General features: G+C 41.1%; 1 protein-coding gene and 1 pseudogene across 2 annotated transcripts; one reads left to right on the top strand and one right to left on the bottom strand.

Annotated features, from left to right (window-relative positions):
* Positions 1–82: 82 nt before the first annotated feature.
* On the top strand, positions 83–3,913 carry LOC100054397 (saoe class I histocompatibility antigen, A alpha chain). Of its 2 annotated transcripts, XM_070245224.1 has the most exons (9): positions 83–101; positions 351–574; positions 918–1,190; positions 1,403–1,678; positions 2,269–2,544; positions 2,669–2,788; positions 3,222–3,254; positions 3,398–3,428; positions 3,594–3,913. In XM_070245224.1, the coding sequence occupies exons 2-9, from the start codon at positions 502–504 to the stop codon at positions 3,619–3,621; spliced, it is 1,110 nt and encodes a 369-aa protein (XP_070101325.1). In that variant the 5' UTR covers positions 83–101; positions 351–501; the 3' UTR covers positions 3,622–3,913. The 2 variants fall into 2 exon arrangements, with proteins under 2 accessions (XP_070101325.1, XP_005603766.2); XM_005603709.4 differs by lacking the exon at positions 83–101 and having other exon boundaries at positions 317–574.
* On the bottom strand, positions 1,570–25,727 carry LOC100629613 (MHC class I polypeptide-related sequence B-like; annotated as a pseudogene).
* Between the last annotated feature and the right edge of the window lie 102 nt (positions 25,728–25,829).

Here is a 25,829-nt window from a genome sequence, read left to right as displayed (position 1 = left end):
GAAAACCCCTGTCCCTCCACCTTCACTCCCAAGGCGAGCGAGCTCACCGGCATCAAGTTCCCTGGGAGTGAGTTTTCTTCCAGAACAGTCCAAAGGGAGAGGTAAAGGTGACAGGAGAGAGGTGGGGTCTCTCCCTTGGTTTCCTCAGACAGCCTCTGGGCCAGGACTCAGGGAGACGGTGTGACAAAGAGCTCTCGGTGCAGGAGGAGGGGGTCAGGGCAAAGTCCCAGGTCCCCGGGGGTGGCTCTCAGGGTCTCAGGCCCGAGGGCGGTGTCTGGGGCGGGCAAGCTCAGTGTTGGGGAGTCTCTGTCTCCCTGAGTTTCACTTCTACTTCTCACCACCTGTGTCAGGTCCTCCTGTTGGAGACTCCAAGACGCGGCCCCAGTTCTCACTCCCATTGAGTGCGCGGTTTCTAGAGAAGCCAATCAGCGCCTCCGCCGTTCCCTGTGGTAAAGTCTTCACTGACCCGGCCTAGACTCAGATTCTCCCCAGACCCCGAGGATGCGGGTCAGGGCGCCCCGAACCCTCCTCCTACTGCTCTCGGGGGCCCTGGCCCTGACCAAGACCTGGGTGGGTGAGTGCGGGGTCGGGAGGAAACGGCTTTTGCGGGGGGCGGAGGGCGGGGAGCGCGCGGCAAGGGCGCAGGACCCCCAGGGAAGGCGCGTCTCTGCCCGCGGCCCTGCCCAGTCCTGACCCCTCCCTTCTCCTGCCCCCTCTGCTTCTCACTGCAAGTCCCCGCCTTCTCCAACTCACCGCCCCTTTTCCGTCTCAGGACCCCCTCGCAACCCTCCCTTTCCCTCCGCCCCTTCCCCTTCCCCTTTCCCTTTCCCTTTCCCTTCCCGGTCAACCTCAGATCGGGGTACCTGCGCCGGGGGCGGGGAGAGTCAGGCCGAGTCTCAGCCCCTCCCTGCCCCTAGGCTCCTCCCACTCCCTGAGATATTTGCACACCGTCTTTTCCCCGCCCGGCCGCGAGGAGCCCCGCATCATGTCGGTGGGCTATGTGGACGACACGCAGTTCATGCGATTCGACAGCGACGCCGCGAGTCCGAGCGTGGAGCCGCGGGCGCCGTGGGCGGAGCAGGAGGGGCCGGAGTGTTGGCAGCGGGAGACGAGGATCTACTTGGACACTGCGGAGAATTTCCGAGTGGAGCTTAAAACCTTCCGCGACTACTACAACCAGAGCGAGGACGGTGAGTGATGCGAGCCTGGGTGCAGGTCCCGACCCCCCATCCTCAGGGTCTCCTGGAGTCTTCGGGTCCATATTTCACCCTGAAGCTGCCGGACCTGCCCGGCCCCTCGACCTGGAAAGAGCGGGCAGAGACTGTCATTTGATTTCGTTTTCAGTTTAGGTTTAATCACCGTGGGTCGGTCGGTAGCGGGACTGACCTCGGGGCGGGGTTAGGGTCTCACACCTTCCAGTGGATGTATGGCTGCGACGTGGGGCTCGATGGGCGCCTCCTCCGCGGGTACAGTCAGTTCGCCTACGACAGCGCCGATTTCCTGTCCCTGAACGAGGACCTGCGCTCCTGGACCGCGGCGCACCCGGGGGCTCTGATCTTCGCGCACAAGTGGGAGGCGGCAGGTGCGGTGGAGCGCCACGGAATCTACCTGGAGAGCACGTGCGTCGAATGGCTGGGCAGATTCCTGGAGAACGGGAAGGAGACGCTGCAGCGCGCAGGTACGAGGCCCCGCGGGGCCTCCTGCAAGGAGAGGAGAAAATGGGATGACGCCAGACCTTAGTCAGGAGACTAAGTCCATCGGGTTTTTCAGGTCCACTACCAAAGAGTGACTATTCCAGAGGGCTTGCCTTTCTTTCGAGGACCTTTAAGGGGCCCAGTCTCTCCGGGGATGGTGGGGGAAGCCGTCCCTGAAATAACTGACAATTAGTTCCTTTTGACTCTGGCAGCAGCTCTGGGAACCATGGGGGACTTTCTCTCTCAGGCCTTGTTCTCTGCCCCACGTTCTATGTGTTTGAGGTGTGACTCCAGCTTTTCTGAGTCACCCAGCCTCCATCCCAGGTCAGGATGAGAAATCCTTTTCTCACGCTAAGAGATCTGCCTTCTACTCTGGGTTGTCTTCCTCTGATTCTAGAACTTTCCAAACAATAGGAGATTATCCTAGAAGCCTATGTCCAGGCTAGTGTCTGGATTTTGTGCTCCCTTCTCCCACCAAAATTGTCCTGTCCATTCTCAGATTGGTCACATAAACGCTGCTTCAGTGGCCCATGACAGATGTAATCTTACTGAATTTTCTGACCCTTTTTCTCAGACCCTCCGAAGGCGCATGTGACCCACCACCCCACCTCTGACCATGAGGTCACCCTGAGGTGCTGGGCCCTGGGCTTCTACCCTGCGGAGATCACCCTGTCCTGGCAGCGTGATGGGGAGGACCTGACCCAGGACATGGAGCTTGTGGAGACCAGGCCTGCAGGGGACGGGACCTTCCAGAAGTGGGCGGCTGTGATGGTGCCTTCTGGAGAGGAGCAGAGATACACGTGCCATGTGCAGCATGAGGGGCTGCCTGAGCCCCTCACCCTGAGATGGGGTAAGGAGGGAGCCGTGGGCTCAGAGCCTCTTCTCAGGGAAAGCAAGAGCCCTTCTGGAAAACTTCTTCAGGGTTGGCGTTGAGACCAGTGGGTCAGGGCCTTTGCATTCTCATCTCTTTGCAGAGCTGCCTCCTCAGTCCACCATCTCCATCCCGGGCCTCGTTGTTGGCCTAGTCCTCCTTGGAGCTTTGGTCACTGGAGGTGTGGTGGCTGGAGTTGTGATGTGGAGGAAGAAGCGCTCAGGTAGGGAAGGGAGTGGGGGGATGGGAAGTTTTCTTTTCAAGTCCAGGTAGAAGTTTGTCCTGCCTCGTTAGTAGGAAGTCCCATCCACAGGCACGTGTGCTTTCCTGTTCTGGGACCCTGTTTGCTAACACTTATTCTTTAGTAAAGCACGTGTAATAATGAAGGACGGATTTATCACCTTGATGAATCTGGTGATGGGGACCTGATTCCCAGCAGTCACAGGACAGATGGGAAGGTTGCTACTAAGGACAGACCTCCAGTGGGTGGTTGATCTAATCTTTGCCTATATACTATCCTCACGTTTTGTGACCCTATCCTGGCTCTGTAGTTACTGTACTGGGAACTACCCTGGTGTCCAGAACTAGGGGATTCCTTTAGGAACTCATGGCTCTGCCTCCTCTCTGGCTTCTCACAGGGTGTTTTCTTTCCACAGATGGAAATGGAGGGAGCCACATACTGAGTGAAGGTAAGTTTGAGTGGAGGGTGATCCCTGAGACCCTTGGGACAGTGTAGATGGGAGCCCATGGGGGAGCTCGCCTACCCCATAATTCCTCCTTTAGTTTCGTCTCCTGTGGGCTCTGACCACATCCTGTTTTTGTTCTACTCCAGGCAGTGACAGTGCTCTAATGTGTCACGGCAGGTGAGACCCTGGAGGCCTGAAGTGGGAGAGGGGTTGAGGCAGAGGGGACAGTATAGTGTTATGAGGATTCTTCGATTGGGATATTTTGAGCGTGTGGTGGGCTGTTCAGAATGTCACCAGTACAACCACTGACTTAAATTTGTTCATGATTATTTTCTTCTATAGCATGAGAATGTGCCTTATGGGGGACTGAGTGATGCAAGATTTCTTCATCCCACTTCCCTGGTGACTTCGGGAACCTCTAATTTCTCTTTTTGCAAAGGGTGTCTGAATGTGCCTTTGTTCCTATTAGCATAATGTGAGGAGGTGGGGAGACTGCTCTTCTGCATGACCCCCTCACCACACTGACCTGTGTTCTCTTCCCTGACTCACTTTCCTGTTCCAGCAGAGGCGGGGCTTGGCCGTCTCCATCCCTGTCTTTACTTCACGTTGCCCTGAGCTGCAGCTTCTTACTTCCTTATTAAAAATAAAAACCTGGATATGAATTTGCTTTTCAAATTCTTGCCATGAGGGATTGGTGGGTTAATTAAAAGAGAAGATTCCTAAAGTTTGGGAGAGGAAATAAATGGAAGCGCTGGGAACCTTCCAGAATCCACATTTGCTCTGTTGAGTCTGTGGCAGGTGAGGACTGGAGAAGGCTATGAGGAGCTGAGCATGGACAGGGCCTGTGCCAATTGAGTGCTCAGTGTATCATTGGCTTTGATGTGGTCACTCTTCAGCTGGGTCATCTCTCTACCCCTTTGTCCTGGTCCCTTCAGTAAAACCTTGTCCTACTGGGACCTGTGATCACAGGGACTGGGACATCACCTGGGTTTTGTCATGTCTCCAGGACCACAGGCAATGAGAGCTTCATGTGACTGGCTCAGCCTAGGCTCATGCCTAGGTCCAGGCCTCAGTCCCCCTTTTGGGTGTTTATTTATTATTTCTTTGTTTGTGTAGAGGATTAGGCCTGTTCTTGTTCTTGTGTAATTTCTCATCCAAGATAAATTCCTGTTGGAATTCTGCTCTGCAGCCTGCCTTCTCTCCTGGCCTCAGTTCTAGTCATCCTAGTGCTGGCTCCAGTGTGAACTCACAATGTATAAGGCAGAGTCAACTTTAGATTTATATTTTTTGGAAAATAGGACCCATAAGTCAAGGATCATTTGTCTCCTGTGCACTGGGACTCCCTATGACAAACTACCCGAAGAGCTGACACAGCCAGATGGAGTGTGTCTCAGAACCCCACTCTATTCAACTGGCCACCAAGATGCATGCCAGTACATGCATCTTCAGGATGGTAGAGACCAGAGAGGATCTCAGTGGTCACAGAGCTAAGCTCTCAAGACATAGAACAAAACAAAAGGGAAAACTTCATCTTATATGCACGTAACAGCTTTACCTAAGCCTCGGGTCTCGGAGCCAAACTAATACCTAAGAGGGATGTGCCATGGAGTTGGGGATCATGTGTTGTTTTACAGAGTACCTTGTTGCACAAAAATTTCCTTGAGGTTGGTTGGTTGACTTAGTGTCTATCTACCCCGTTCCATGATCAACTTATCCTATCATGGGAGTCTCCTTGAGGTTATTACCAAAACCAAAGTGAGTTTGCCTTGTGGTGAGTTAAATCAGACTCTCCACCAGAAATAGTCAACACACAAAGTAAAGTATATTTGTAGCAAATAGGAGACCATGCAGAATCATTTCCAAAGTCATGGCTCCCCAAACAAAGGGAAGCAGGGACATTTTATTTCAGATGGGGAATGAATATTCAAAAGGGAGAGGTGGGTATTCACTTGCGCAGGCTGTTGGAAAACAGCTTCCACATACACTGCAGGTTATGGTAATAAGGCCTAAGCGCCTCCTGGAGAGATCTTAGCGTTAGAAATAAGGCAAAGATCATAGGCATAGCTCTGTGGTGAGGCTTGGTCTGGTTCAGGGCGTTTGGTGATTGCGTCTCCTTAACATAAAAGGAAAAACAGTAAAATGCTTCCAAACCCACCCTTGAGTTCCCCAGGGCAATTAGTCAGTGACAAGGTGGTGAGCTTCCTAATGACTCTTCAATCTTCAACCTGTGTCCAACAATTTTGTGGCTTTGGCTTTTAACATGTACTGTAGCAATATCTTATACCTCCTGTGCATACTAATCCACAGAAAATTTTGTCGCCAAGACTGTGGGTCTGGCACGGACAACAGGCTTATAGGACCTATGCCGCTGTTCTGTCCAATGGTTTTTCTTTTTTATGACAGAAGACAGAGACAAGGAAAAATAGTGAACACCTCTGAGAGGAGAAGGATCAATAAACCAAACAGTACTCTACCAAATTTCCAAGAGTGACTGAGTCAAAGAAACGAGCTTCACAAATATTTTCTCTTGTTAATCTAAATTTAGAACAGGAAACAACTCTCCCCTCTTGCTTCCACTGAATGCTTCAGGCAGAGATCCAGGAGACTGACATAGTAACAGTTCTTACCTTCTGCCAGCTCTAGTCAGAGGTCCAGGAGTTGTCAGCTGCAGTAGTCCTGGAGTGAGCAATGTCCAACCAGTTAACTTTTATCCCATCCTCGTAGCCAACTGAAGGGGAGGAAGAAATATTCCTTTACCATCTAGGTTCTTCTGGCTGGTCTAAGAATTAAATCAACATAAGATAGAATAACAGGAGAAAATCAGACAAATTTCATAACATGTATACATGGGAGAAACCCAGGAAGACTGAGTAACTCACTAAAATGGCTGAAGCCACCACCTTAAATAACATCTTCAGCTAAAGAAAAAAGAGGATGTTAGGGGTATCTGTTTTGGAATTCAAAGGAGAGTAAGGCAATTCACATGGAGATGGAAAAGCAAACGTTTGGTAAACAAATATTTGTCTTGCCTTGGCAAGACAAAAGACAAAAGAATATGGAGAGGACTTCGATCAAATGGAGCTTGCTAGGTTCTGGCATGCCTACCACACCTAGTTTATATTATATGATAGTTATCTATGATAATAGCTCCTTCCTGGAACAGGCCTTCCATCATAAATTCTTTTAGGTGTTTACTAAGGGATGTCAAAGTTTCTTCCTGAGTCTTTTGTTCTTAAAAATAATCAAGCCAAAGAGGTATTTTGGGGTAGCAAATTCTGCTGCTCTATAGTATGACTTCTTTAAAAGGATCACCTTGGCTGCTGTGCTGAGAACAGGATTGGGAGGCAAAGAGTGAGGGATGTCCTATGGAAGCAGCAGGAACTAGGGCAGCGTTCCAGGCTGGAGGAGGGCATGGCTTCCACAGAGCATAGCAGTGGGAATAGTGGGAAGTAATTGGATTCTGGATACCTTCTGAAGATGAACTTTGCAGCATTTCCTAATGGATTAATCTGGAGAGTGAGAAAGAAGAGTCAAGGAGGACACCCAGAATTTTGGACTATGTAAGTAGAAAAATGGAGTTGCTGTTAGCAGAGATGAGGAAGACTGTAGAAGAAGCATATTTGAGTTAAAGCATAACAAGCATTCACTTTAAGAGATCTTGAATCTGAGATGTCGATTACAAATATAAGTGAGGTAGTTGGGTTGGCAATTGGACAAATGAGTTGGAATTTAGGACAAATGAGTTGGACAAATGTGTTGGACAAAAGAGCTGGAGAATTAGACTTGGGAGGTAACACCATATAAATGATATTTAAAGCCTGGAGAACAGATGAGGTCACCAAGAACGTGATGTCTATGGAAGAGAAAGGAACAAAGACTGAATCCTGGACCCCGCAGTGCTAAGGGATCTTAGCAGATGACACACACAGAGCAGACCGCACAGTTCTGGCTCCACATCTAGAAAGCACAGAGACCAGGGAGTCCCTGTGCACAGGAATCCCCTGGGCATTTTGTTAAGATACAGAGAGTCTGGAGTAGAGCATGAGATTCTGTGTTTATAACAAAGTTGGTGTGATATTGCTGGTCTTCAGATCACACATTTATTGGCAAGAATGTAGACCAGGACTCTTTCATGGCTGGGCATCAGCCTCAGGTGTAGGGCTTGTTAAGTAAGTGATTCCTTGGTTTTGTACCTAATACCCTGAGATAGTGGATCTGGGGAGAAGCCTGAGTATTTTGTAAGAGGCCCCACAGCAATGCTGGTGCTCAGCCCTCATCACTGGAGTCTTTCTGGTGACCAGCCCCCATCCTGAAGCTATCTAGGACTCCTCAGCTATCTCAGTAGCATATGAAAGTCATTTATCACTCGGGAGATTCCAAGGGTTTAGGAGCTGTCTGCCAGGAACCAGGGACAAAGATCAAATATTTTTTGTTATACCACAGGCCACCACTTGATCTCCGACCACAGCTCCCTTATAGCAAAAGGATCATAACAGTTAAAAGATGTTGGCACACTCTGGAGTCCCATTCAGTCATGAACGATTAGTCCTGTTCATCATCCTATTGTATGAGAATGTCTTCCAGGACAAGGTCACTCAGATTTTCAGGCTTCCATTTGATCTCAGGAGTGGTCTCAGCAATATACAGCGTTCACCCTTTCAGGCATCTAGATATTTGAGCTAAGAGACATATCATCTCTTGCTCACACCTCTTTTGAGGTGTTAATGTAATATTTGGTTTCTCTCATTACATAAAATATTTATTCATTGCTTTACCCACAAGTATTTCTCCTTCTCTCCATTTATACCAAACTTTGACAGCTTTGGAAGGGACATTACCTTTGGCTGCTGGGCTGGTCTAGACTGCAGCCAGCAATACTAGTCTAGCAGTCCCTCCTCCTCAGTCCCCTCCCATTCATGGAGGGGAAGGCAACACAGGTGCAGAGCTAGTGTGCTAACTGACAACGAGGCAATACAGCTGCGTGCACTGTCAGTTGGGGCAAAGGCACAATCTGCCCCTTCAGGCCCTTAGGAATTCTGACATAAAGGTTTAAAAATACAGGTACAGTTTCTTGCTCAGGAATCATTCCTGTTTCTGGCACTTGTAGTGGCATCCCTGTCCTGAGACCACTGCATCAGGTAGGAAGAGTGAAAGTCGAGGTGAAGTATAGTCATACCAACTTCCTCCCTACTTGGGAAGAACCCTCTCCCTCCCCTCCTCCCCAGATCTTCCAGTAAAAAGATAGGAAACTCTCTAGTGGGGACATTCCTTTAGCCGCACTCATGTTGAGTCAGAGCACACACTTGTGAAGATGTGTGAGCCAGCCCTTCATGATTCTATAACCCCCACCACCCCATTTTAGACAATCAGAGAGAATTTAAATACCACATTCCAATTCTCTATGAAACTGTTACTCTGAGGAGGTTATCTCTCTGCCCATTGTGGGGCATTGTGTGAAGAGATGTGACTCAGCAGGCCTAATTGGTGCAATATCTTCTGTTCTGGTTCTTTTCTAGCACTCTGGGCATTTGTATCTCCCACTGGGTAAACAATGTCCAATCCAGAATCAATATCTACCCCCATCAAGACCCATTTGTAGCCTTTCTGGGCCACCAGCATCAGTCTGACTTGCCAGCTAGCTCAAGACCTTCCCACCAGGGAATCTGCCACATAGCCTCTGCAGTCTTTGTTTGGCAGACAGATGTCTACCTCTGCATTGCTGCAGCCCCACAATGTCCACTTATTTCATGGACTGAGCTGACCACCTGAAGGAAGACAACAGCTTATCCACTCATCAATTCCAATCACCTTCCAAAGCCATAAGAGGGTTCTTGTGATGGGCATCAGCATGTCCTACTTTATGCATCCTTCAAATTCCCGCATTGATTTCCATAGGAGTGTGCCCCATATGGACATTCCTAACAGAGCAGGTTTCCGTCTCCCTTCTGCCTGACCATATGGCCACTGCCCATGAGTCAGCAAACCACAAAACATAGGGGCTTTTATCATTGTTCAATTCTTCCATCACTGCTGGGAAAAGAGCATTCCAATTTACATCCTCATTTTCTCCTTAATCCTATCAACTCTTATACATCTATACTCTCTAAATCTAATTGTAGCCCTCATGAGAGCTTCACCGGTGGGCGTTGGATCGCAGTGCATGGGTCTCCTATGTAAAGGAGATCAGTGGTTGCCAGGGGTTAGGGGGAGGGTGGGATGAATAGACAGAACACAGAAGATTTTTAGGGCAGTGAAATTTTTCTGTATGATACTATAATGGTGGGTACATATCATTATACATTTTTCCAAATCCATAGAATATACAACATCAAGAGTGATCCCTAAGGTAAATTAAGGACTTTAGGTGATAATGATGTGTCAGTGTAAGTTCATCGGTGGTACCAAATGTACCATTGTGGTGTGGGGTGTTGATAGTGGGGGAGGCCATGTATGGGGGGGGCAGGGAGTGTACAAAACTCTCTGTGCTTTCTGCTAAATTTTGCTGTGACCAAAAAACTGTGCTAAAAAAGTAAAGCCTATTTAAAAGGAAAAAAATCCCATTCAGATGATACTAACAGTAGATAAGAATATTAAAAGTTATTAATAATGTTAAAGGAAGTTGTTTAGGCAAAAGGGAATGATACCAGAAGGAAATATCTACACAAAATAATGAAGAGCATGAGAAAAGGTGAATATATAAGTAAATGACATTTTCCCTACTTTTAAGTGTGTTTAAAAGATATTTGAGTGTTTAAAGCAAAAATAATAACAACATGTTGTGGGGTTTATAACATAAAAGTAAGATGTCAAAAATACCTAAAGGGGAGAAAAAGGAAGTAGAATAAATTTCTCATACTATAAATTCCTTGGTAGAATACTGCCTGAGACTGGACTATGAGAAACTAAAAATATGTGTTGTAAACTCTACAGCAATCATTTTAAAAATGATAGTTTCAGCTAATAAGCCAGAAAAAAATTAGAACCATTAAAAATTCCATTAATGCTAAAGAAGGCAAAAAATAGGAAAAAGAACAGATAACACATACAGAAACAAATGGTAGGATGGTAGATTTAAACCCAATCATACCAATAATCATATTAAATACAAATGACCTAAACACCCATATTTAATACCAAATCATCAGATTGAGAATTTAAGGAAAAAACAGAACAGATATATGTTTTCTATGAGTAACTTCCTTTAATGTAAAGCCTCAAAAGTTTAAAATAAAAGAACAGAGAAAATATATTATGCTAACATTAGTGAAAAGAAAACTGGAGTAGATATGTTAAAATCAGATGAAATTGATGTCAGAGAAAAGCAGATCAAAATTGAAAAACATCATTTTATAATGATAAATAGGTCAATTTATCAAAACCTCATAACAGTTGTAAATTTTGTATACTGCACAACAAAACTTGAAAACACAAAAAGCAAAAATATCTGGGGTGCAGCTAAACAGTAAAAGAGGGAATATAGTATTAAATGCCAATAGTATGAGAGAAGAATGATGTCAAGTCAATGACATCAGTTTCTATTTTAAGAAACTAGGGAAGAAGAGCAAACTAAACCCAAAATAAAGAGAAGAAACTAAACTCAAAATAAGGAGAGGGAAAGAAATAAAGGTTAAGAGAAAAAAGTAAAAAATGAGAAACAGAAAAACAGTAGAGAAAATCAATGAAATCAAAAGTTGGTTCATTTAAAAGATCAATAAAAATGATAAACCTCAAACCACAAAATAAAAAAAAGAACAGAAAGACACAAAGTATAATATTAGGAACAAGAGAGGTGATGTTACTACAGATTCTACAGACCTTTAGGGAATGTTATAAACAGCTTTATGCCATTAGATTAGATAACATAGATAAAAATGACAAATTATTTGGAAAACACAATCTACCAAAGCTAAAAGAGAAATAGATGATATGAATAGTACTATATTATTCAAGAAATTGAGTTAATAGTAAAAAATCTTCCCATAAAGAAAACTCCAGGTCTAGATTGCCTCACTGGTGAATTCTATCAAACATTTAAGAACTACACAAACTCTTCCAGAAAAATTGAAGAGGATGGAATGCACCCCAACTCATTTTGAAGCCAGCAACACCCTGAAAGAACAATATTCCTCATGAATATAGATGCAAAACTTCTTAACAAAATTCAGCAAATCATATCCAAAATATACTGAAAGATAATACATCATAATAAGTTGGGGCTTATCACAGGAATAAAAAAATATTTAACATTTAAAAACTAATCACAGTAATTTATATTAACAGACAAAAAAAGGAAAACCATAGAAATTCAATAGATACAGAAAAAACATTTGATGAAATCCTACCTGTATTTCTGACTTCAAAAAAACACTCAGCACAGAGGTTATGAATAGACATTTTCTAAAGAGGATATACAGATGGCCTGCAGGCACATGAAAAGATGTTCAACATCACTAATCATTAGGGAAATGCAAATCAAAACTACAAGGAGGTATCACCTTATACCCGTCAGAATGGCTATAATTAACAAGACAAAAAATAACAAACGTTGGAGAAGATGTGGAGATGTGGAGGGAAACCCTCATCCACTGCTGGTGGGAATGCAAACTGGGGTAGCCACTATGGAAAATAGTATCAAGATTTCTCAAAAAATTATAAATAGAAATACCATACAACCCAGCTATCCCACTACTGGGTATTTATCCAAAGAACTGGAAATCAACAATTCAAAGAGACTTATGCACCCCTATGTTCATTGCAGCATTATTCACAATAAGCAAGATGTGGAAACAACCCAAGTGCACATCAACTGATGAATGGATAAAGAAGATGTGGTATATATATACAATGGAATACTACTCAACCATAAAAAAGGACAAAATTGTCCCATTTGCAAAAACATGGATGGACCTTTAGGGTATTATGTTAAGCAAAATAAGCCAGACAGAGAAAGACAAACGCCATGTAATTTCACTCATATGTGGAAGATAAGCAAACATAAGGACAAAGAGAACATATCAGTGGTTACCAGAGGGGAAGGAGGTTGTGGGGGGCCAAAGGAGTAAAAGGGGTAAAATGCAAATATTTCTTCAAGATACTGATTTCATATCCTTCAGATTTATACGCAGAAGTGGGATTGCTGGATCATATGGAAGTTTTATTTTTAATTTTTTGAGGAAACTTCATACTGTTTTCCATAGCAACTGCACCAATTTACATTTCCACCAACAGTGTAAAAGGGTTCACTTTTTGACATTTCACCAACACTTGTTATTTGTTGGTGTTTTGCTAATAGCCATTCTAACAGGTGTGAGATGATATCTCTTTGTTGTTTTGATTTACATTTCCCTGATGATTAGTGATGTTGAGAACGTTTTGATGTACCTATTGGCCATTTATGTCTTCTTTGGAAAAATGTCTAGTTAGGTCTTTTGCCTATATTTTAATGAGACTATTTGATTTTTGGTATTGTGTTATATAAGTTCCTTATATATTTTGGATATTAACCCCATATCAGATACATGGTTTGTAAATATTTTCTCCATTCCATAGGTTCTCATTTCACTTTGTTGACTGTATCCTTTGCTGTGCACAAGCTTCTTAGTTGATATAGTCTCACTTGTTTATTGTAGCTTTTGTTGTCAGTGCTTTTGGTGTCATAGTCAAAAATAATCAATGACAAGACTAAGGTCCAGGAACTCATCTTCCATGTTTTCTTCTAGGAGTTTTACAGTTTCTGGTATTCCATTTAAGTCTTTAATCCATTTTGAATTAATTTTTGTGAATGATGTAAGATGGGAGTCCAGTTTCATTCTTTTGCATGTGGATAACCAGTTTTCTCAACACTTTTTTATCAAAGAGACTATCCTTTCCCCATTGTGGATTCATGGCGACCTTGCCAGAGATTAGTTTACCAGAGATGTAGGGCTTACTTCCAGGATTTCTATTCTGTTCCTTTGGTCTGTGCACTTGTTTTTATGCCTGTACCATACTTTTTAATATATATATATATATATATATATATATATAATTATGGCTTTATAATTTACATTTAAATCAGGAAATGTGATGCCTCTAGTTTTGTTCTTCTCAAGATTGTTTTTGCTATTTGGGGTCTTTTGTGGTTGTATACAAATTTTAGGATTGTTTTTCCCATTTATGTGAAAAATGTCAATGGAATTTTGATAGGTATTGCATTGAATCTGTAGATCAATTTGAGTAGCGTGGACATTTTAACAATATTAATTCCTCCAAACCAAGAGCATGGGGTATCTTTCCATTTATTTGTTTCTTCTTCAATTTCCGTATAGTTTTCAGTGTATATATCAATTTCTTATAATTTTCAGTGTACAGCTCTTTCACCTTCTTGGTTAAATTAAGTCATAAGCATTTCACTGTTTTTGATGTTGTAAATAGGATTGCTTTCTTAATTTCTTTTCAGATAGTTTGTTGTTAGTGTATAGATGCAACTGATTTTTGTATGTTGATTTTGCATCCTGCAACCTTACTGAATTTGCTTATTCTAACAGTTCTTTGGAGGAGTCTTTAGGGTTTCTAGATATAGCATCATGTCATCTGCAAGTAGTGACAGTTTTCCTTCTTCCTTTCCAATTTGGATGTCTTTTATTTTTTTTCTTGCCTAATTGCTCTGGCTAGGACTTCCACTACTATGTTGAATAGAAGTGGCAAGAGTGGGTATCCTTGTCTTGTTCCTGATCTCAGAGGAAAAGCTTTCAGTTTTTCACCCATCAAGAATGATGTTAGCTATGGGCTTGTCACATTTGGCCTTTATTGTGTAAATGTACATTCCTTCTATACATACTTTGTTAAGAGATTTTATAATAAAAGGATATTGATTTTTTTCAAACGCTTTTTCTGCATCTATTGAGGTGATCATGTGATTTTTATTCTTCATTCTAAGTTGGTGTATTACACTTTTTGATTTATGTATGTTGAATCATCATTGTATCCCAAGGATAAATCTAACTTGATCATGGTTTACAATCTTTTCAATATGCTCTTGAATTTTCTTTGCTAGTATTTTGTTGAGGATGTTTAAATCTTTGTTCATCAGGGATACTGGCCTGTAATTTTCTTTTCTTGTAATGTCCTTGTCTGGTTTGGGTATCAGGGTAAAGTTTTCCTCATAAAATGAGTTTCAGAGTGGTCTTTCTTCAGTTTTTTGGAAGAATTTAAGAAGGATTGGCATTACTTTTTCTTTAAATGTTTGATAGAATTCACCATGAAGCCATCTGGTCCTGGTCTTTTCTCCACTGGGAGATTTTTTATTACTGAATACATCTCCCTACTCATTATTGCTCTGTTCATGTTTTCTATTTCTTCATGATTCAGTCTTGGTAAGTTGTACGCTTCTAGGAATTTACGCATTTCTTTGAGGTTATCTAATTTGTTGGCATATAATTGTTCATATTAATCTCTTATGACCCTTTGTATTTCTGTGGCATCAGTTGTAATATGCCCCTTTTCACTTCTAATTTCATTTGAGTCCTTTCTGTTTTTTTCTTAGTCTAGCTAAAGGTTTGTCAATTTTGCTTATCTTTTCAAGGAACCAACTCAGTTTCATTGATCTTTTCTATTGTCTTCCTAGGCTCTATTTCATTTATCTGTATTCTAATCTTTATCATTTCATTCCTTCTGCTTAACTTGGGCTTAGTCTGTTCCTATTTTTCTAATTCCTTGAGGTGAAAGGTTCGTTGTTGATTTTAAACCTATCTATGTAAGTGTTTATTGCTATAAACTTCCATCTTAGAATTGCTTTTGCTGCATCCATAAGTTTTATTTGTTTGTTTGTTTGTTTTTTAAAAGATTTTATTTTTTCCTTTTTCTCCCCGAAGCCCCTCTGGTGCCTAGTTGTATATTCTTCGTTGTCGGTCCTTCTAGTTGTGGTATGTGGGACGCTGCCTCAGCGTGGTTTGATGAGCTGTGCCATGTCCGCGCCCAGGATTCGAACCAACGAAACACTGGGCCGCCTGCAGCAGAGCGCGCGAACCTAACCACTCGACCACGGGGCCAGCCCCTGCATCCATAAGTTTTGAAATGTTATATTTCTATTTTCATTTGTCTCAAGATATTTTTTCTTTACCTTTTGACTTTTTCTTTGACTTACTGGTTGTTGAGGAGAATGTTGTTTTTGGATTTTTTTTTTTAAAGATTGTCACTTGAGTTAACATCTGTTGCCAATTTTCTTTCTTTTTTTTCCTTCTTCTTCTCCCCAAAGCTCCCTAGTACATAGTTGCATATTCTACTTGTAGGCCCATCTGGTTGTGCTATGTGGGAATACCACCTCAGCATGGCTTGATGAGTGGTGCTATGTCCGTGCCCAGGATCTAAATGGGCGAAACCCTGGGCCTCCAAAGCAGAGCACATGAACTTCAGCACTTGTCCATGGGGCTGGCCACAGAATGTTGTTTAATTTCCACATATTTGTAAATTCTCCAGCATTCATCATATTATTTATTTCTAGTTTCATACCATTGTAGCTAGAAGAAATACTTGATGTGATTTCAATCTTCTTAAACTTGTTCAGGTTGTTTCATGACCTAACATATATCTATCCAGGAGAATGTCCTACGTGTGCTTGAGAAGAATGTGCATTCTGCTGCTTTTGGATGGAATACTCTGCTATGTCTGTTAGGTCCATTTGATCTAAAGTGTAGCTCAAGTCCATTATTTCCTGATTTATTTTCCCTCTTGATGATCTATCTACAATTGTTGGGTAATAATGTCTCTTACTATTACTGCATTGCTGTCTATTTCTGCCTTCAGATCAGTAAATAATTGCGTAATATATATAAGTACTCCATTGTTGTATGAATACATATTTATAACTGTTTTATCCTCTTGATGAATTGACCACTTTACTTGCATACAAGGACCTTGTCTCGTGTTACAGCTTTTGACTTAAAGTCTGTTTTGGAGGGAGTGACCTCAGCATCATGGCAGAGTGAGTTGCTCCCTTTGTCTTACCTCTCTGAGTTACAAACAGCTGGACATCCATTGACCAACAAAGAATTCCCTGCACAGCACGCTAAACACCTGAGAGATCCATGTATCTATACATCTGGAGTGCCAGGATTCCCTGACCTGAGGTTTCAGAAAGCCCAATGGTGTGCACCAGCAACCAGAAGCTGCAGGACCAGCAAGAAACTCATGGCTTAGCCCCTGCCCCTCCCCTAGCAGTGGCAGGGGGCACTTGTGATTTGAGGCTTTGGGAAGCACAGCAGAACCTGTGATCCAGCCACCAGTCATGATACTTCTGATACCACTTCTACCAGCAGCAGGAGCTGCATATAAGACCCTGGGGCCCTGGTAGTGACAGCAACACCCATGAACCCAGTGCCCCGGCCATGGTGCTGCCAACACCCCCAGATAACCTGGGAGCAGCAAAATAGGTGGTGTACAAGGCAGCAGCACCCAAGTCTGTAGAGAGCCAGTGGGAGAACACAAGACCCAGGAGACCCCAGAAGCAGCAGCAGTGCTTACAGCCTGGTGACTCTGGTGGTGACACCTGAGACTGCAGCAACACCATAAACAGCAAGGAATGAGCAAACTCAGAGGGACAAGCAGCACAAGGAGGGCACTGAAGTGCAGGGTGGAGAGTTCAGGCTCTCAAGTACAAACAGACAAAGCTCAGAACCAAAGTAACACAAGGCTTACCCAAATTAGAAAGTAGTTTACTACCACAAATGCAGTGGCAGAGGATCAACTCATCAAGTATGATGAAGAACTGCAGTAACATGGAAGAACAAAAAGAAAATAACAACACTTCAGAAACCAAACTCAAAGTTAAGATTCCAACCTAACTGACAGGGAATTCAAAATAGCTGTCATAAAGAAACTCAATGAATTACAATAAAACTCAGAAAGACAGTTCAATGAGTCTATGAATAAAATTAATTAACAGAAGGAGTACTTCACCAAAAAGATGGAAATTCTAAGAAAAAACAACAAACAGAAATTCTGGAGATGAAGAACACAATTAATGAGATGAAAAATAAACTAGAAAACACTGAAAATACAGCAGACCATATGGAAAAGAGAATTAGTGAGCTCAAAAGTATAAATCTAGAAATGATCCCAGTGGAAGAGGAGAGAGAACAAAGATTTTATAAAATTGAAGAAAGTTTATAAACAATACCCAATTCAATTAGTAAAGGCAACATAAGGATAATAGTTATCCCAGAAGGAGAAGAGAGAGAGAAAGGAGCAGAGAGCTTATTCAAAGAAATAATAGCTGAGAACTTCCCAAACCTGGGGAGAGAACTGGATATACAAATACATGAAGCTAATATAATTCCTAATTATCTCAACACCAAAATACCTTCTCCAAGGAATGTTATATTAAAACTGTCAAAAGTCAATGACAAAGAAAGAACATTAATGATGGCCAGAGAGAAGAAATAACTTACAAAGAAATCCCTATCAGGCTACTCACAGATTTCTCAGCAGAAACCCTACAGGATAGGGGAGAGTTGAATGATGCAATCAAAATATTGAAAGACAAAAACTATCAGCCAAGAATATTCTATCCAGCAAAGTTATCCTTCAGATATGAAGGAGAAATGAAAGCTTTCCCAGACAAACGTAAGCTGAGAAAGTTCATCACCTCTAGACCTGGCTGACAAGAAATGATGAAAGGAGCCATCCTACCTGACACAAAAATGCAGAGGTTTACAAAGCTTTTAGCAAGGTGATAAATAGCAGAATCAGAAAATTCCAATTCACTATAAGAATAAGTTAGTAAACATTTAATTATACACAAGGGCTAAAGGGAAAGAAAGCACCAAAGATAAATATAACCAATTTTATCACAAACTCACGATGCAAAAAAGGATAATTTCTGACAACAAAAACATAGAAGAAGAAGAGGGAAATGATGGAACCTGCATAGGCTAATGGAAATAAGATGCTATCAGCAGAAAAAGGACTGTCTCATCTATTCGATATTTTATACAAACCTCGTGGTAACAACAAAAGAAAAAGTCAGAGTAGAGTCAACATAAATGAAGAGAGAACTGAGAAAAACATCACAGAAAACCACCAAACTGAAATGGCAGACAAAAATACAAGGAAAAAGAAATAATGGAAATATGGAATGACCAGAAAACAAAAGATAAAATGGCAGTATTAAGCCCTCATATATCAATAATCACTCTAAATGTAAATGGATTGAATTCACCAATCAAAGGACACAGACTGGCTGGCTGGATGAAAAAACAAGACCCAGAGGACAGCCTGCTGGTTTAGTGGTTAAGTTTGACATGCTCTGCTTTGGTTGCCCAGGTTCATGGGTTCAGATTCCAGGCACAAACCTACACCACTCATTAAGCCATGCTATGGAGGGGACCCACATAAAAAATAGAGGAATATTGGTAACAGCTGTTAGCTCAGGGCCAATCTTCATCACCAAAAAAAAAAAAGACCCAACAATATGCTGCCTCCAGGAGAGGACCACAGCTCTACAGAAAAACATAGGCTTGGAATGAAGGATGAAAGATGATACTCCAAGCAAGTGGCAACCAAAAGAAAGTAGATGCAGCCACTTTTCTATCAGACAAAATAGACTTCAATCCAGAAAAAAGATAACAAGAAACAAAGAAGGACATTATATAATGATAAAAGAGACATCCCACAAAGAAGACATAATACTTATTAATATATATGCACCTGACAGAGGAGCACCAAAGTATATAAAGCAACTATTAACAGACCTAAAGGGAGAAACTGACAGCAACACAATAATAGCAGGACCATACCACACCACTTACATCAATGGATAGATCATCCAGACAGAAAGTCAACAAGGAAACATTGGCCTTAAATGAAACATGAGATCAGGTAGACTTAATAGCTATATATAGAACATTCCATCCAAAACAGTAGAATACCCATTCTTCTCAAGTGCACACGGACATTCTCAAAGATAGATGATATTTTAGAACATAAAGCAAAGCTAAATGAATTTGAGAAGATTGAAATCATATCAAGCATCTTTTCTGACCACAATGGAATGAAATTAGAAATCAACAACAAGAAAAAAGCTGAGAAAGTCACAAATATGTGGAGACTAAACAACATGCTACTGAATAACTATTGGATCAAGGAAGAAATAAAAGGAGAAATGAAAAAATACCTGGAGACAAATGAAAATGAAAACACTACATATCAAAAGTTATGGGATGCAGTAAAAGCAGTACAAAGAAGGAAGTATATAGCAATAGAGGCCTACCTGAGAAAACAAGAACAATCTCAAATAAGCAATATAACCCTACACCAAAAAGAACTATAAAAAGAATAAATAAAGCCCATAGTCAGTAGAAGAAGGGAAATGAAAATCAGAGCAGAAACATATGAAATAGAGACTAAAAAAAATAGAAAGAATCAATGAAACTGAGATCTGCTTCTTTGAGAAGATAAATAAATTGACAAACTCTTAGCCAGACTCACTACGAAAAAAACAGAGAAGACTCAAATAAATAAAATAAGAAATGAAAGAGGAGATATTACAACAGATACCACAGAAATACAAAATATTATAAGAGAATATTATGAAAAACTATATGCCAACAAATTGGACAATCTAGAAGAAATGGATTAATTCTTATACTCTTACAACCTCCCAAACCTGAATCAAGAAGAAATAGATAATCCAAATAGACCAATCACAAGTAAAGAGATTGAAACAGTAATCAAAAACCTCCCCCAAAATAAAAGTCCAGGACCAGACAGCTTCTCTGGAGAATTCTACCAAACATTCAAAGATGATTTATTACCTATTCTTCTCAAACTATTCCAAAAACTTGAAGATGGAAAATAATCCTAACACATTCTATGATGCCAACATCACCCTGATACCAAAGCCAAAGAAGAACAACACAAAGAAGGAAAATTACAGGCCAATATCACTGATGAACATAGGTGCAAAAATCCTTAACAAACCAAATACAGCAATGCATTGAAAAGATCATACACCCCAATCAAGTGAGATTCATATCAGGGACACAGGGATGGTTCAATATCCACAAATCAGTCAATATGATACACCACATTAACAAAATGAGGAAGAAAAACCACATGATCATCTCCATAGATGCAGAGAAAGCATTTGACAAGATCCAACATCCATTCATGATAAAAACTCTCAACAAAATGGGTAGAGAAGGAAACCACCTCAATATGATGAAGGCCATATATGACAAACTCACAACCAACATTATACTCAACCATGAAAAACTGAAAGCCATCCATCTGAGAATAGGAACAAGAAAGGGTCCCACTCTCACAACTCTTATTCAACATAGTACTAGAGGTTTTGGCCAGAGCAATTAGGCAAGAAAAAAAATAAAAGGAATCCAAGTAGGCACTGAAGAAGTGAAACTCTAGCTGCTTGCAGATTACATGATTTTATATACAGAAAATCCTAAATAATCTATTGGAAAACTATTAGAAATGATCAACAACTACAGCAAAGTTACAGGATACAACGTCAACTTACAAAAATCAGTGGCATTTCTATACTCTAATAACGAACTAACAGAACAAGAACTCAAGAATACAATCCCATTTACAATCACAACAATAAGAATAAAATATCTAGGAATAAACTTAACCAAGGAGGTGAAAGGCCTATACAAGGAAAACTATAAGACATTATTGAAAGAAGTTGATAATGACATAAAGAAATGGAAAGATATTTCATGCTCATGGATTGGAAGAATAAACATAGTTAAAATGTCCATACTACCTAAAGCAATCTACAGATTCAATGCAGTCTCAATCAGAATCCCAATGACATTCATCACAGAAATAGAACAAAGAATCTTAAAAATTCATATGGGGTAACAAAAGACCCTAAATAGCCAGAGCAATCCTAAGAAACAAGAACAAAGCTGGTGGCATTGCAATCCTGACTTCAAAATATATTACAAAACTATAGTAATCAAAACAGCATGGTACTGGTACAAAAATAGGCACACAGATCAATGGAACAGAAGTGAAAGCCCAGAAATAAAACCACACATCCATGGACAGCTAATCTTAAACAAAGAAGCCAAGAACATACAATGGAGAAAGGAAATCCTCTTCAATAAATTGTGCTGGGAAAACTGGACAGCCACATGCAAAAGAATGAAAGTAGACCATTATCTTCCCCATACACAAAAATAGACTCAAAATGGACCAAAGACTTTGATGTAAGACCTGAAAACATAAAACTTCTGGAAGAAAATATAAGCAGAACACTCTTTGACATCAGCCTTAAAAGGATCTCTTCAAATACCATGTCTACTCAGACAAGGGAAACAAAAGAAAAAATAAACAAGTGGGATTTCATTAGACTAAAGAGCTTCTGGAAGGCAAAGGAAACCAAGATCAAAATGAAAAGACAACCCACCACTGGGAGAAAATATTTGAAAATCATATACCAGATAAAGGGCCAATCTCCATAATGTATAAAGAATGCATACAACTGAACTACAGAAGAACAAACAACCCAATCAAAAAGTGGGCAGAGGATATGAACAGACATTTTTCCAAAGAAGATATACAGATGGCCAATAGGTACATGGAAAGATGCTCAACATCACTAATCATCAGGGAGATGAAAATCAAAACTACACTTAGATATCATCTTATGCCTGTTAGAATGGCTATAATCACCAAGACAAAAAATAACAAATGTTGGAGAGGTTGTGGAGAAAAGGGAACCCTCATCCACCTCTGGTAATTTGGGAATTAAATTGATAAATTTAATAAATTTGATAAATTGGTAAATTTGGGAATGCAAATTGATGCAGCTGCTATGGAAAACAATATGGAGATTTCTCAAAAATTTATAAATAGAAATACAATATGACCCAGCTATCCCACTACTGGGTATTTATCCAAAGAACTGGAAATCAACAATACAAAGAAACTTATGCACCCCTATGTTCATTGCAGCACTATTCACAATAGCCAAGACGAGGAAGCAACCTAAGTGCCCATAGACTGATGAATGGATAAAGAATATGTGGTATATATACACAATAGACTACTACCAAGCCATAAAAAAAGACAAAATCATCCCATTTGCAATCACATGGATGGACCTTGAGGGTATTATGGTGGGCAAAATAAGCCAGACAGAGAAAGACAAACACCATATGATCTCACTCATGTGTCAAAGATAAACAAACTTATGGAGAAAGAGAACAGTTTAGTGGTTACCAGGGAGAAGGGGGTTAGGGTTTGGGCACAAGGAGTGAAGGGGCACATTTATATGGTGTCTGACAACTAATAATGTACAACTGAAATTTCATAATGTTATAAACTATTATGACCTCAATATAATAAATAAAGAAATAAATATTGCATGTTGCATAAAAAAAATCTGGAGACAAATGAAAATGAAAACTCAACATACCAAAAGTTATGAGATACAGTAAAAGTTGTATTAAGAGAGAAGTTTATAGCAATACAGGCCTACCTCTGAAAACAAAAACAATCTTAAATAAACAATATAACACTACACCAAAAAGAACTACAAAAAGAAGAACAAATAGAGCCCATAGTCAGTATAAGGAGGAAAATAATAAAAATCAGAGCAGAAATAAATGAAATAGAGACTAAAAAAACAATAAAAAGGATCAATGAAACTAAGATCTGGTTCTTTGAGAAGATAAATAAATTGACAAACCCTTAGGTAGAGTCACTAATAAAAAGAAAAGACAAATAAATAAAATCAGAAATTTCTCAGAAAGAGGAGAAATCACAACCTAAATCACAAAAATGCAATGGATTATAAGAGAATACTAGGAAAAGCTATATGCCAACTAATTGGATAGCCTAGAAAAAATGGAATTCTTGGAATCATACAACCTCCCAAAACTGAATCAAGAAGAAATAGAGAATCTGAATAGGGCAATCACAAGTAAAGAGATTGAAACAGTAATCAAAAACCTGCCAAACACAAATGTCCAGGACCAGATGACTTGTCTGGTGAATTCCACCAAACATTCAAAGAATATTTAGTACCTACCTTCTCAAACTCTTTCAAAAAACTGAAGATGGGATGCTTCCTATCTCATTGTACAAAGCCAACACTTCCCTGATACCAAAAGCAGACAAGGACATCACAGAAAAGGAAAATTACAGGCCAATATCACTGATGAACATAGATGCAAAAATCCTCAACAAAATATTAGCAATCGAATACAGCAATACATTAGAAAGATCATAAACCATGATCATGTGAGATTTACTCCAGGCATTCAGGGATGGTTTAACATCCACGGATCAATCAGTGCTATATACCACATTAACAAAATGACGAATAAAAAATCAGATGATCATCTCAGTAGATGCAGAGAAAACATTTGACAAGATTCGACATCCATTTGTGATAAAAAGTTTTGATAAAATGGGTGTAGAAAGAAAGTATCTCAACATAATAAAGGCCATATATAGCAAATCCACAGCTAACATCATACTCAACAGTGAAAAACTAAAAGCTACTCCTCTAAGAACAGGAACCAGACAAGTATTCCCACTATTACCACTCTTACTCAACATAGTATTGGAAGTCTTAGCGAGAGCAGTTAGGCAAGGAAAAGAAATAGAAGGTATCCAAATCAGAAAGGAAGAATTAAACCTGTCACTATTTGTGGATGACATGATTCTACATATAGGAAACTCTAAAGAGTCCACAAAAAAACTATTAGAAATAATTAACAAATACAGTAAAGTTACAGGGCACAAAATCAGCATAGGAAAATCAGTTGCATTTCTATGCACTACAAATGAACTAGTAGGAAAAGAAATCAAGAATACAATCCCATTTACAGTCTCAAGAAAAAGAATAAAATAACTAGGAATAAATTTAATCAAGGAAATGAAAGACCTATATACTGAAAACTGTAGAACATTATTGAAAGAAATTGAAGAAGACATAAAGAAATAAAACATATTCCCCGCTCATGGCCTGAAAGAATAAACATAGTTATAATGTCCATATTACCTAAAACATTCTAAAAATTCAATGTAATCCCAATCAGAATCCCAATGACATTCTTCACAGAAATAGGGAAAGAATCCTAAAATGTATGTGGAACAACAAAAGACCCTGAATAGCCAAAACAATCCTGAGAAAAAGAACAAAGCTGGAGATACCACACTCCCTGTATTTATCCAGTGACTCTAACAGATCAGGCAAATCACAACATAATACTCCAACACAACATACATGCATCCCATAGTACAGGGAGTGTTTCCGTGGGTGGAGTTGTGGGGGAGGCTCCATGGTTCTTGGGGAGAGGAGGGCCTTGCCCAAGGGTCATACCTGTTCTCTCTGTGTAACCCATCCAGGATTCCAGATATGTCTGCTGTCTTCCACAAAGCTCTCCTGGAACATGAGCCCAGTAATCCTTGCTTTGAAAGCCATCTATGTCCCAAGACTTCTTGATCTCCATAGCTAGAGTCTGAGCCAAGGACTGGGGCACGGTTCATTCATGGGTCTTGGGGTGACAGGGGAGGAAGAGCTCCCCATCATAGTAGAAATGCCTCAAGCCCCTGGCACTGTTGTCTTCTTGGATCTCACAGTCCCAAATCTCCTGGAGGGAATGCAAGAATGCCCCCACTCAGCAGTGACTTCTCCTTTCTCTATGTCCCTCTGTCTCCCTGCGCAAGTGAGAAACTCCAGCCAGGGGGCCCCTCCAAACTGTCCTCCATGTCTTCCTGTACCAGCTGAGTAATGGCCACCTCCATGCTGAATTCCACAGTCCCCATTCCTCACCCCCGCTCCCAGCCTAATCCAGTGGAAAGACACAGATCCCTGTTGTCTGCCCCAAACTTTCCTGTGAAGTGCTTCACATCACTCATGTCCCATCCCCACTCTCACCTCCTTTCTGGTCCTGCAGAGCCATGGTTTCTTCCAGAGTCTCTCTTAGGTCCTTCCTTTTATCTGCCAAACCCTTGGTTTCTATGTCCCACATGTTCGTTCCCAGGACAGCTATTGCCCAGAGTCCCTGGGGCTCTGCTCTGCCTTTCTCACTGTCATAGTGCAGGAAGGTCTGACCATGCAAATGTCCCTCAGCAAAGAGTCTTGATTGCACAGATCCATCCTGGGACATCACTGTGAGGTCATAATGAAGACTGTGAGATCCTGGGCAAGGAGAAGACCAGATAGAACTGCTTCTTGGAAATAAATGCACGTCAAATGTTTCACAGAAAGGCTCTGCTTTCCTGAGCTTCTCAAGGTTTTGAGGATGTGGAAAATGCACATGGACAAAGGGACAAGAATGAGATTTCCAATACAGGAAAGTAGGAAAGGGGAAAGGAGGAGAGGGGAAGTGAGGAATAGGAGGGGGATGAAGATGGGAAAACATGTAGGACAGGTGCCAGGAAAGGGAGGCATGGGCTCCCTAAGGGTCCAAGTAGGAAGTCAAGGAGAGAGGCTGGCCTGCAGGGGGCAAGGGAGAGGCAAAAAGTCCATGGTGAAGGGGAGGTCTCATCAGGGGGGAGACAGAGGATGTGAAGGGCCCAGGATGGGAAGGACCCATGATCAGGGTGGCTGTGGTGCAAAGG

This window comes from Equus caballus, chromosome 20 (genome assembly GCF_041296265.1).
Source record: "Equus caballus isolate H_3958 breed thoroughbred chromosome 20, TB-T2T, whole genome shotgun sequence".
Classification (NCBI taxonomy): domain Eukaryota; kingdom Metazoa; phylum Chordata; class Mammalia; order Perissodactyla; family Equidae; genus Equus; species Equus caballus.
This window is presented reverse-complemented; position numbering and strand designations above follow the sequence as displayed.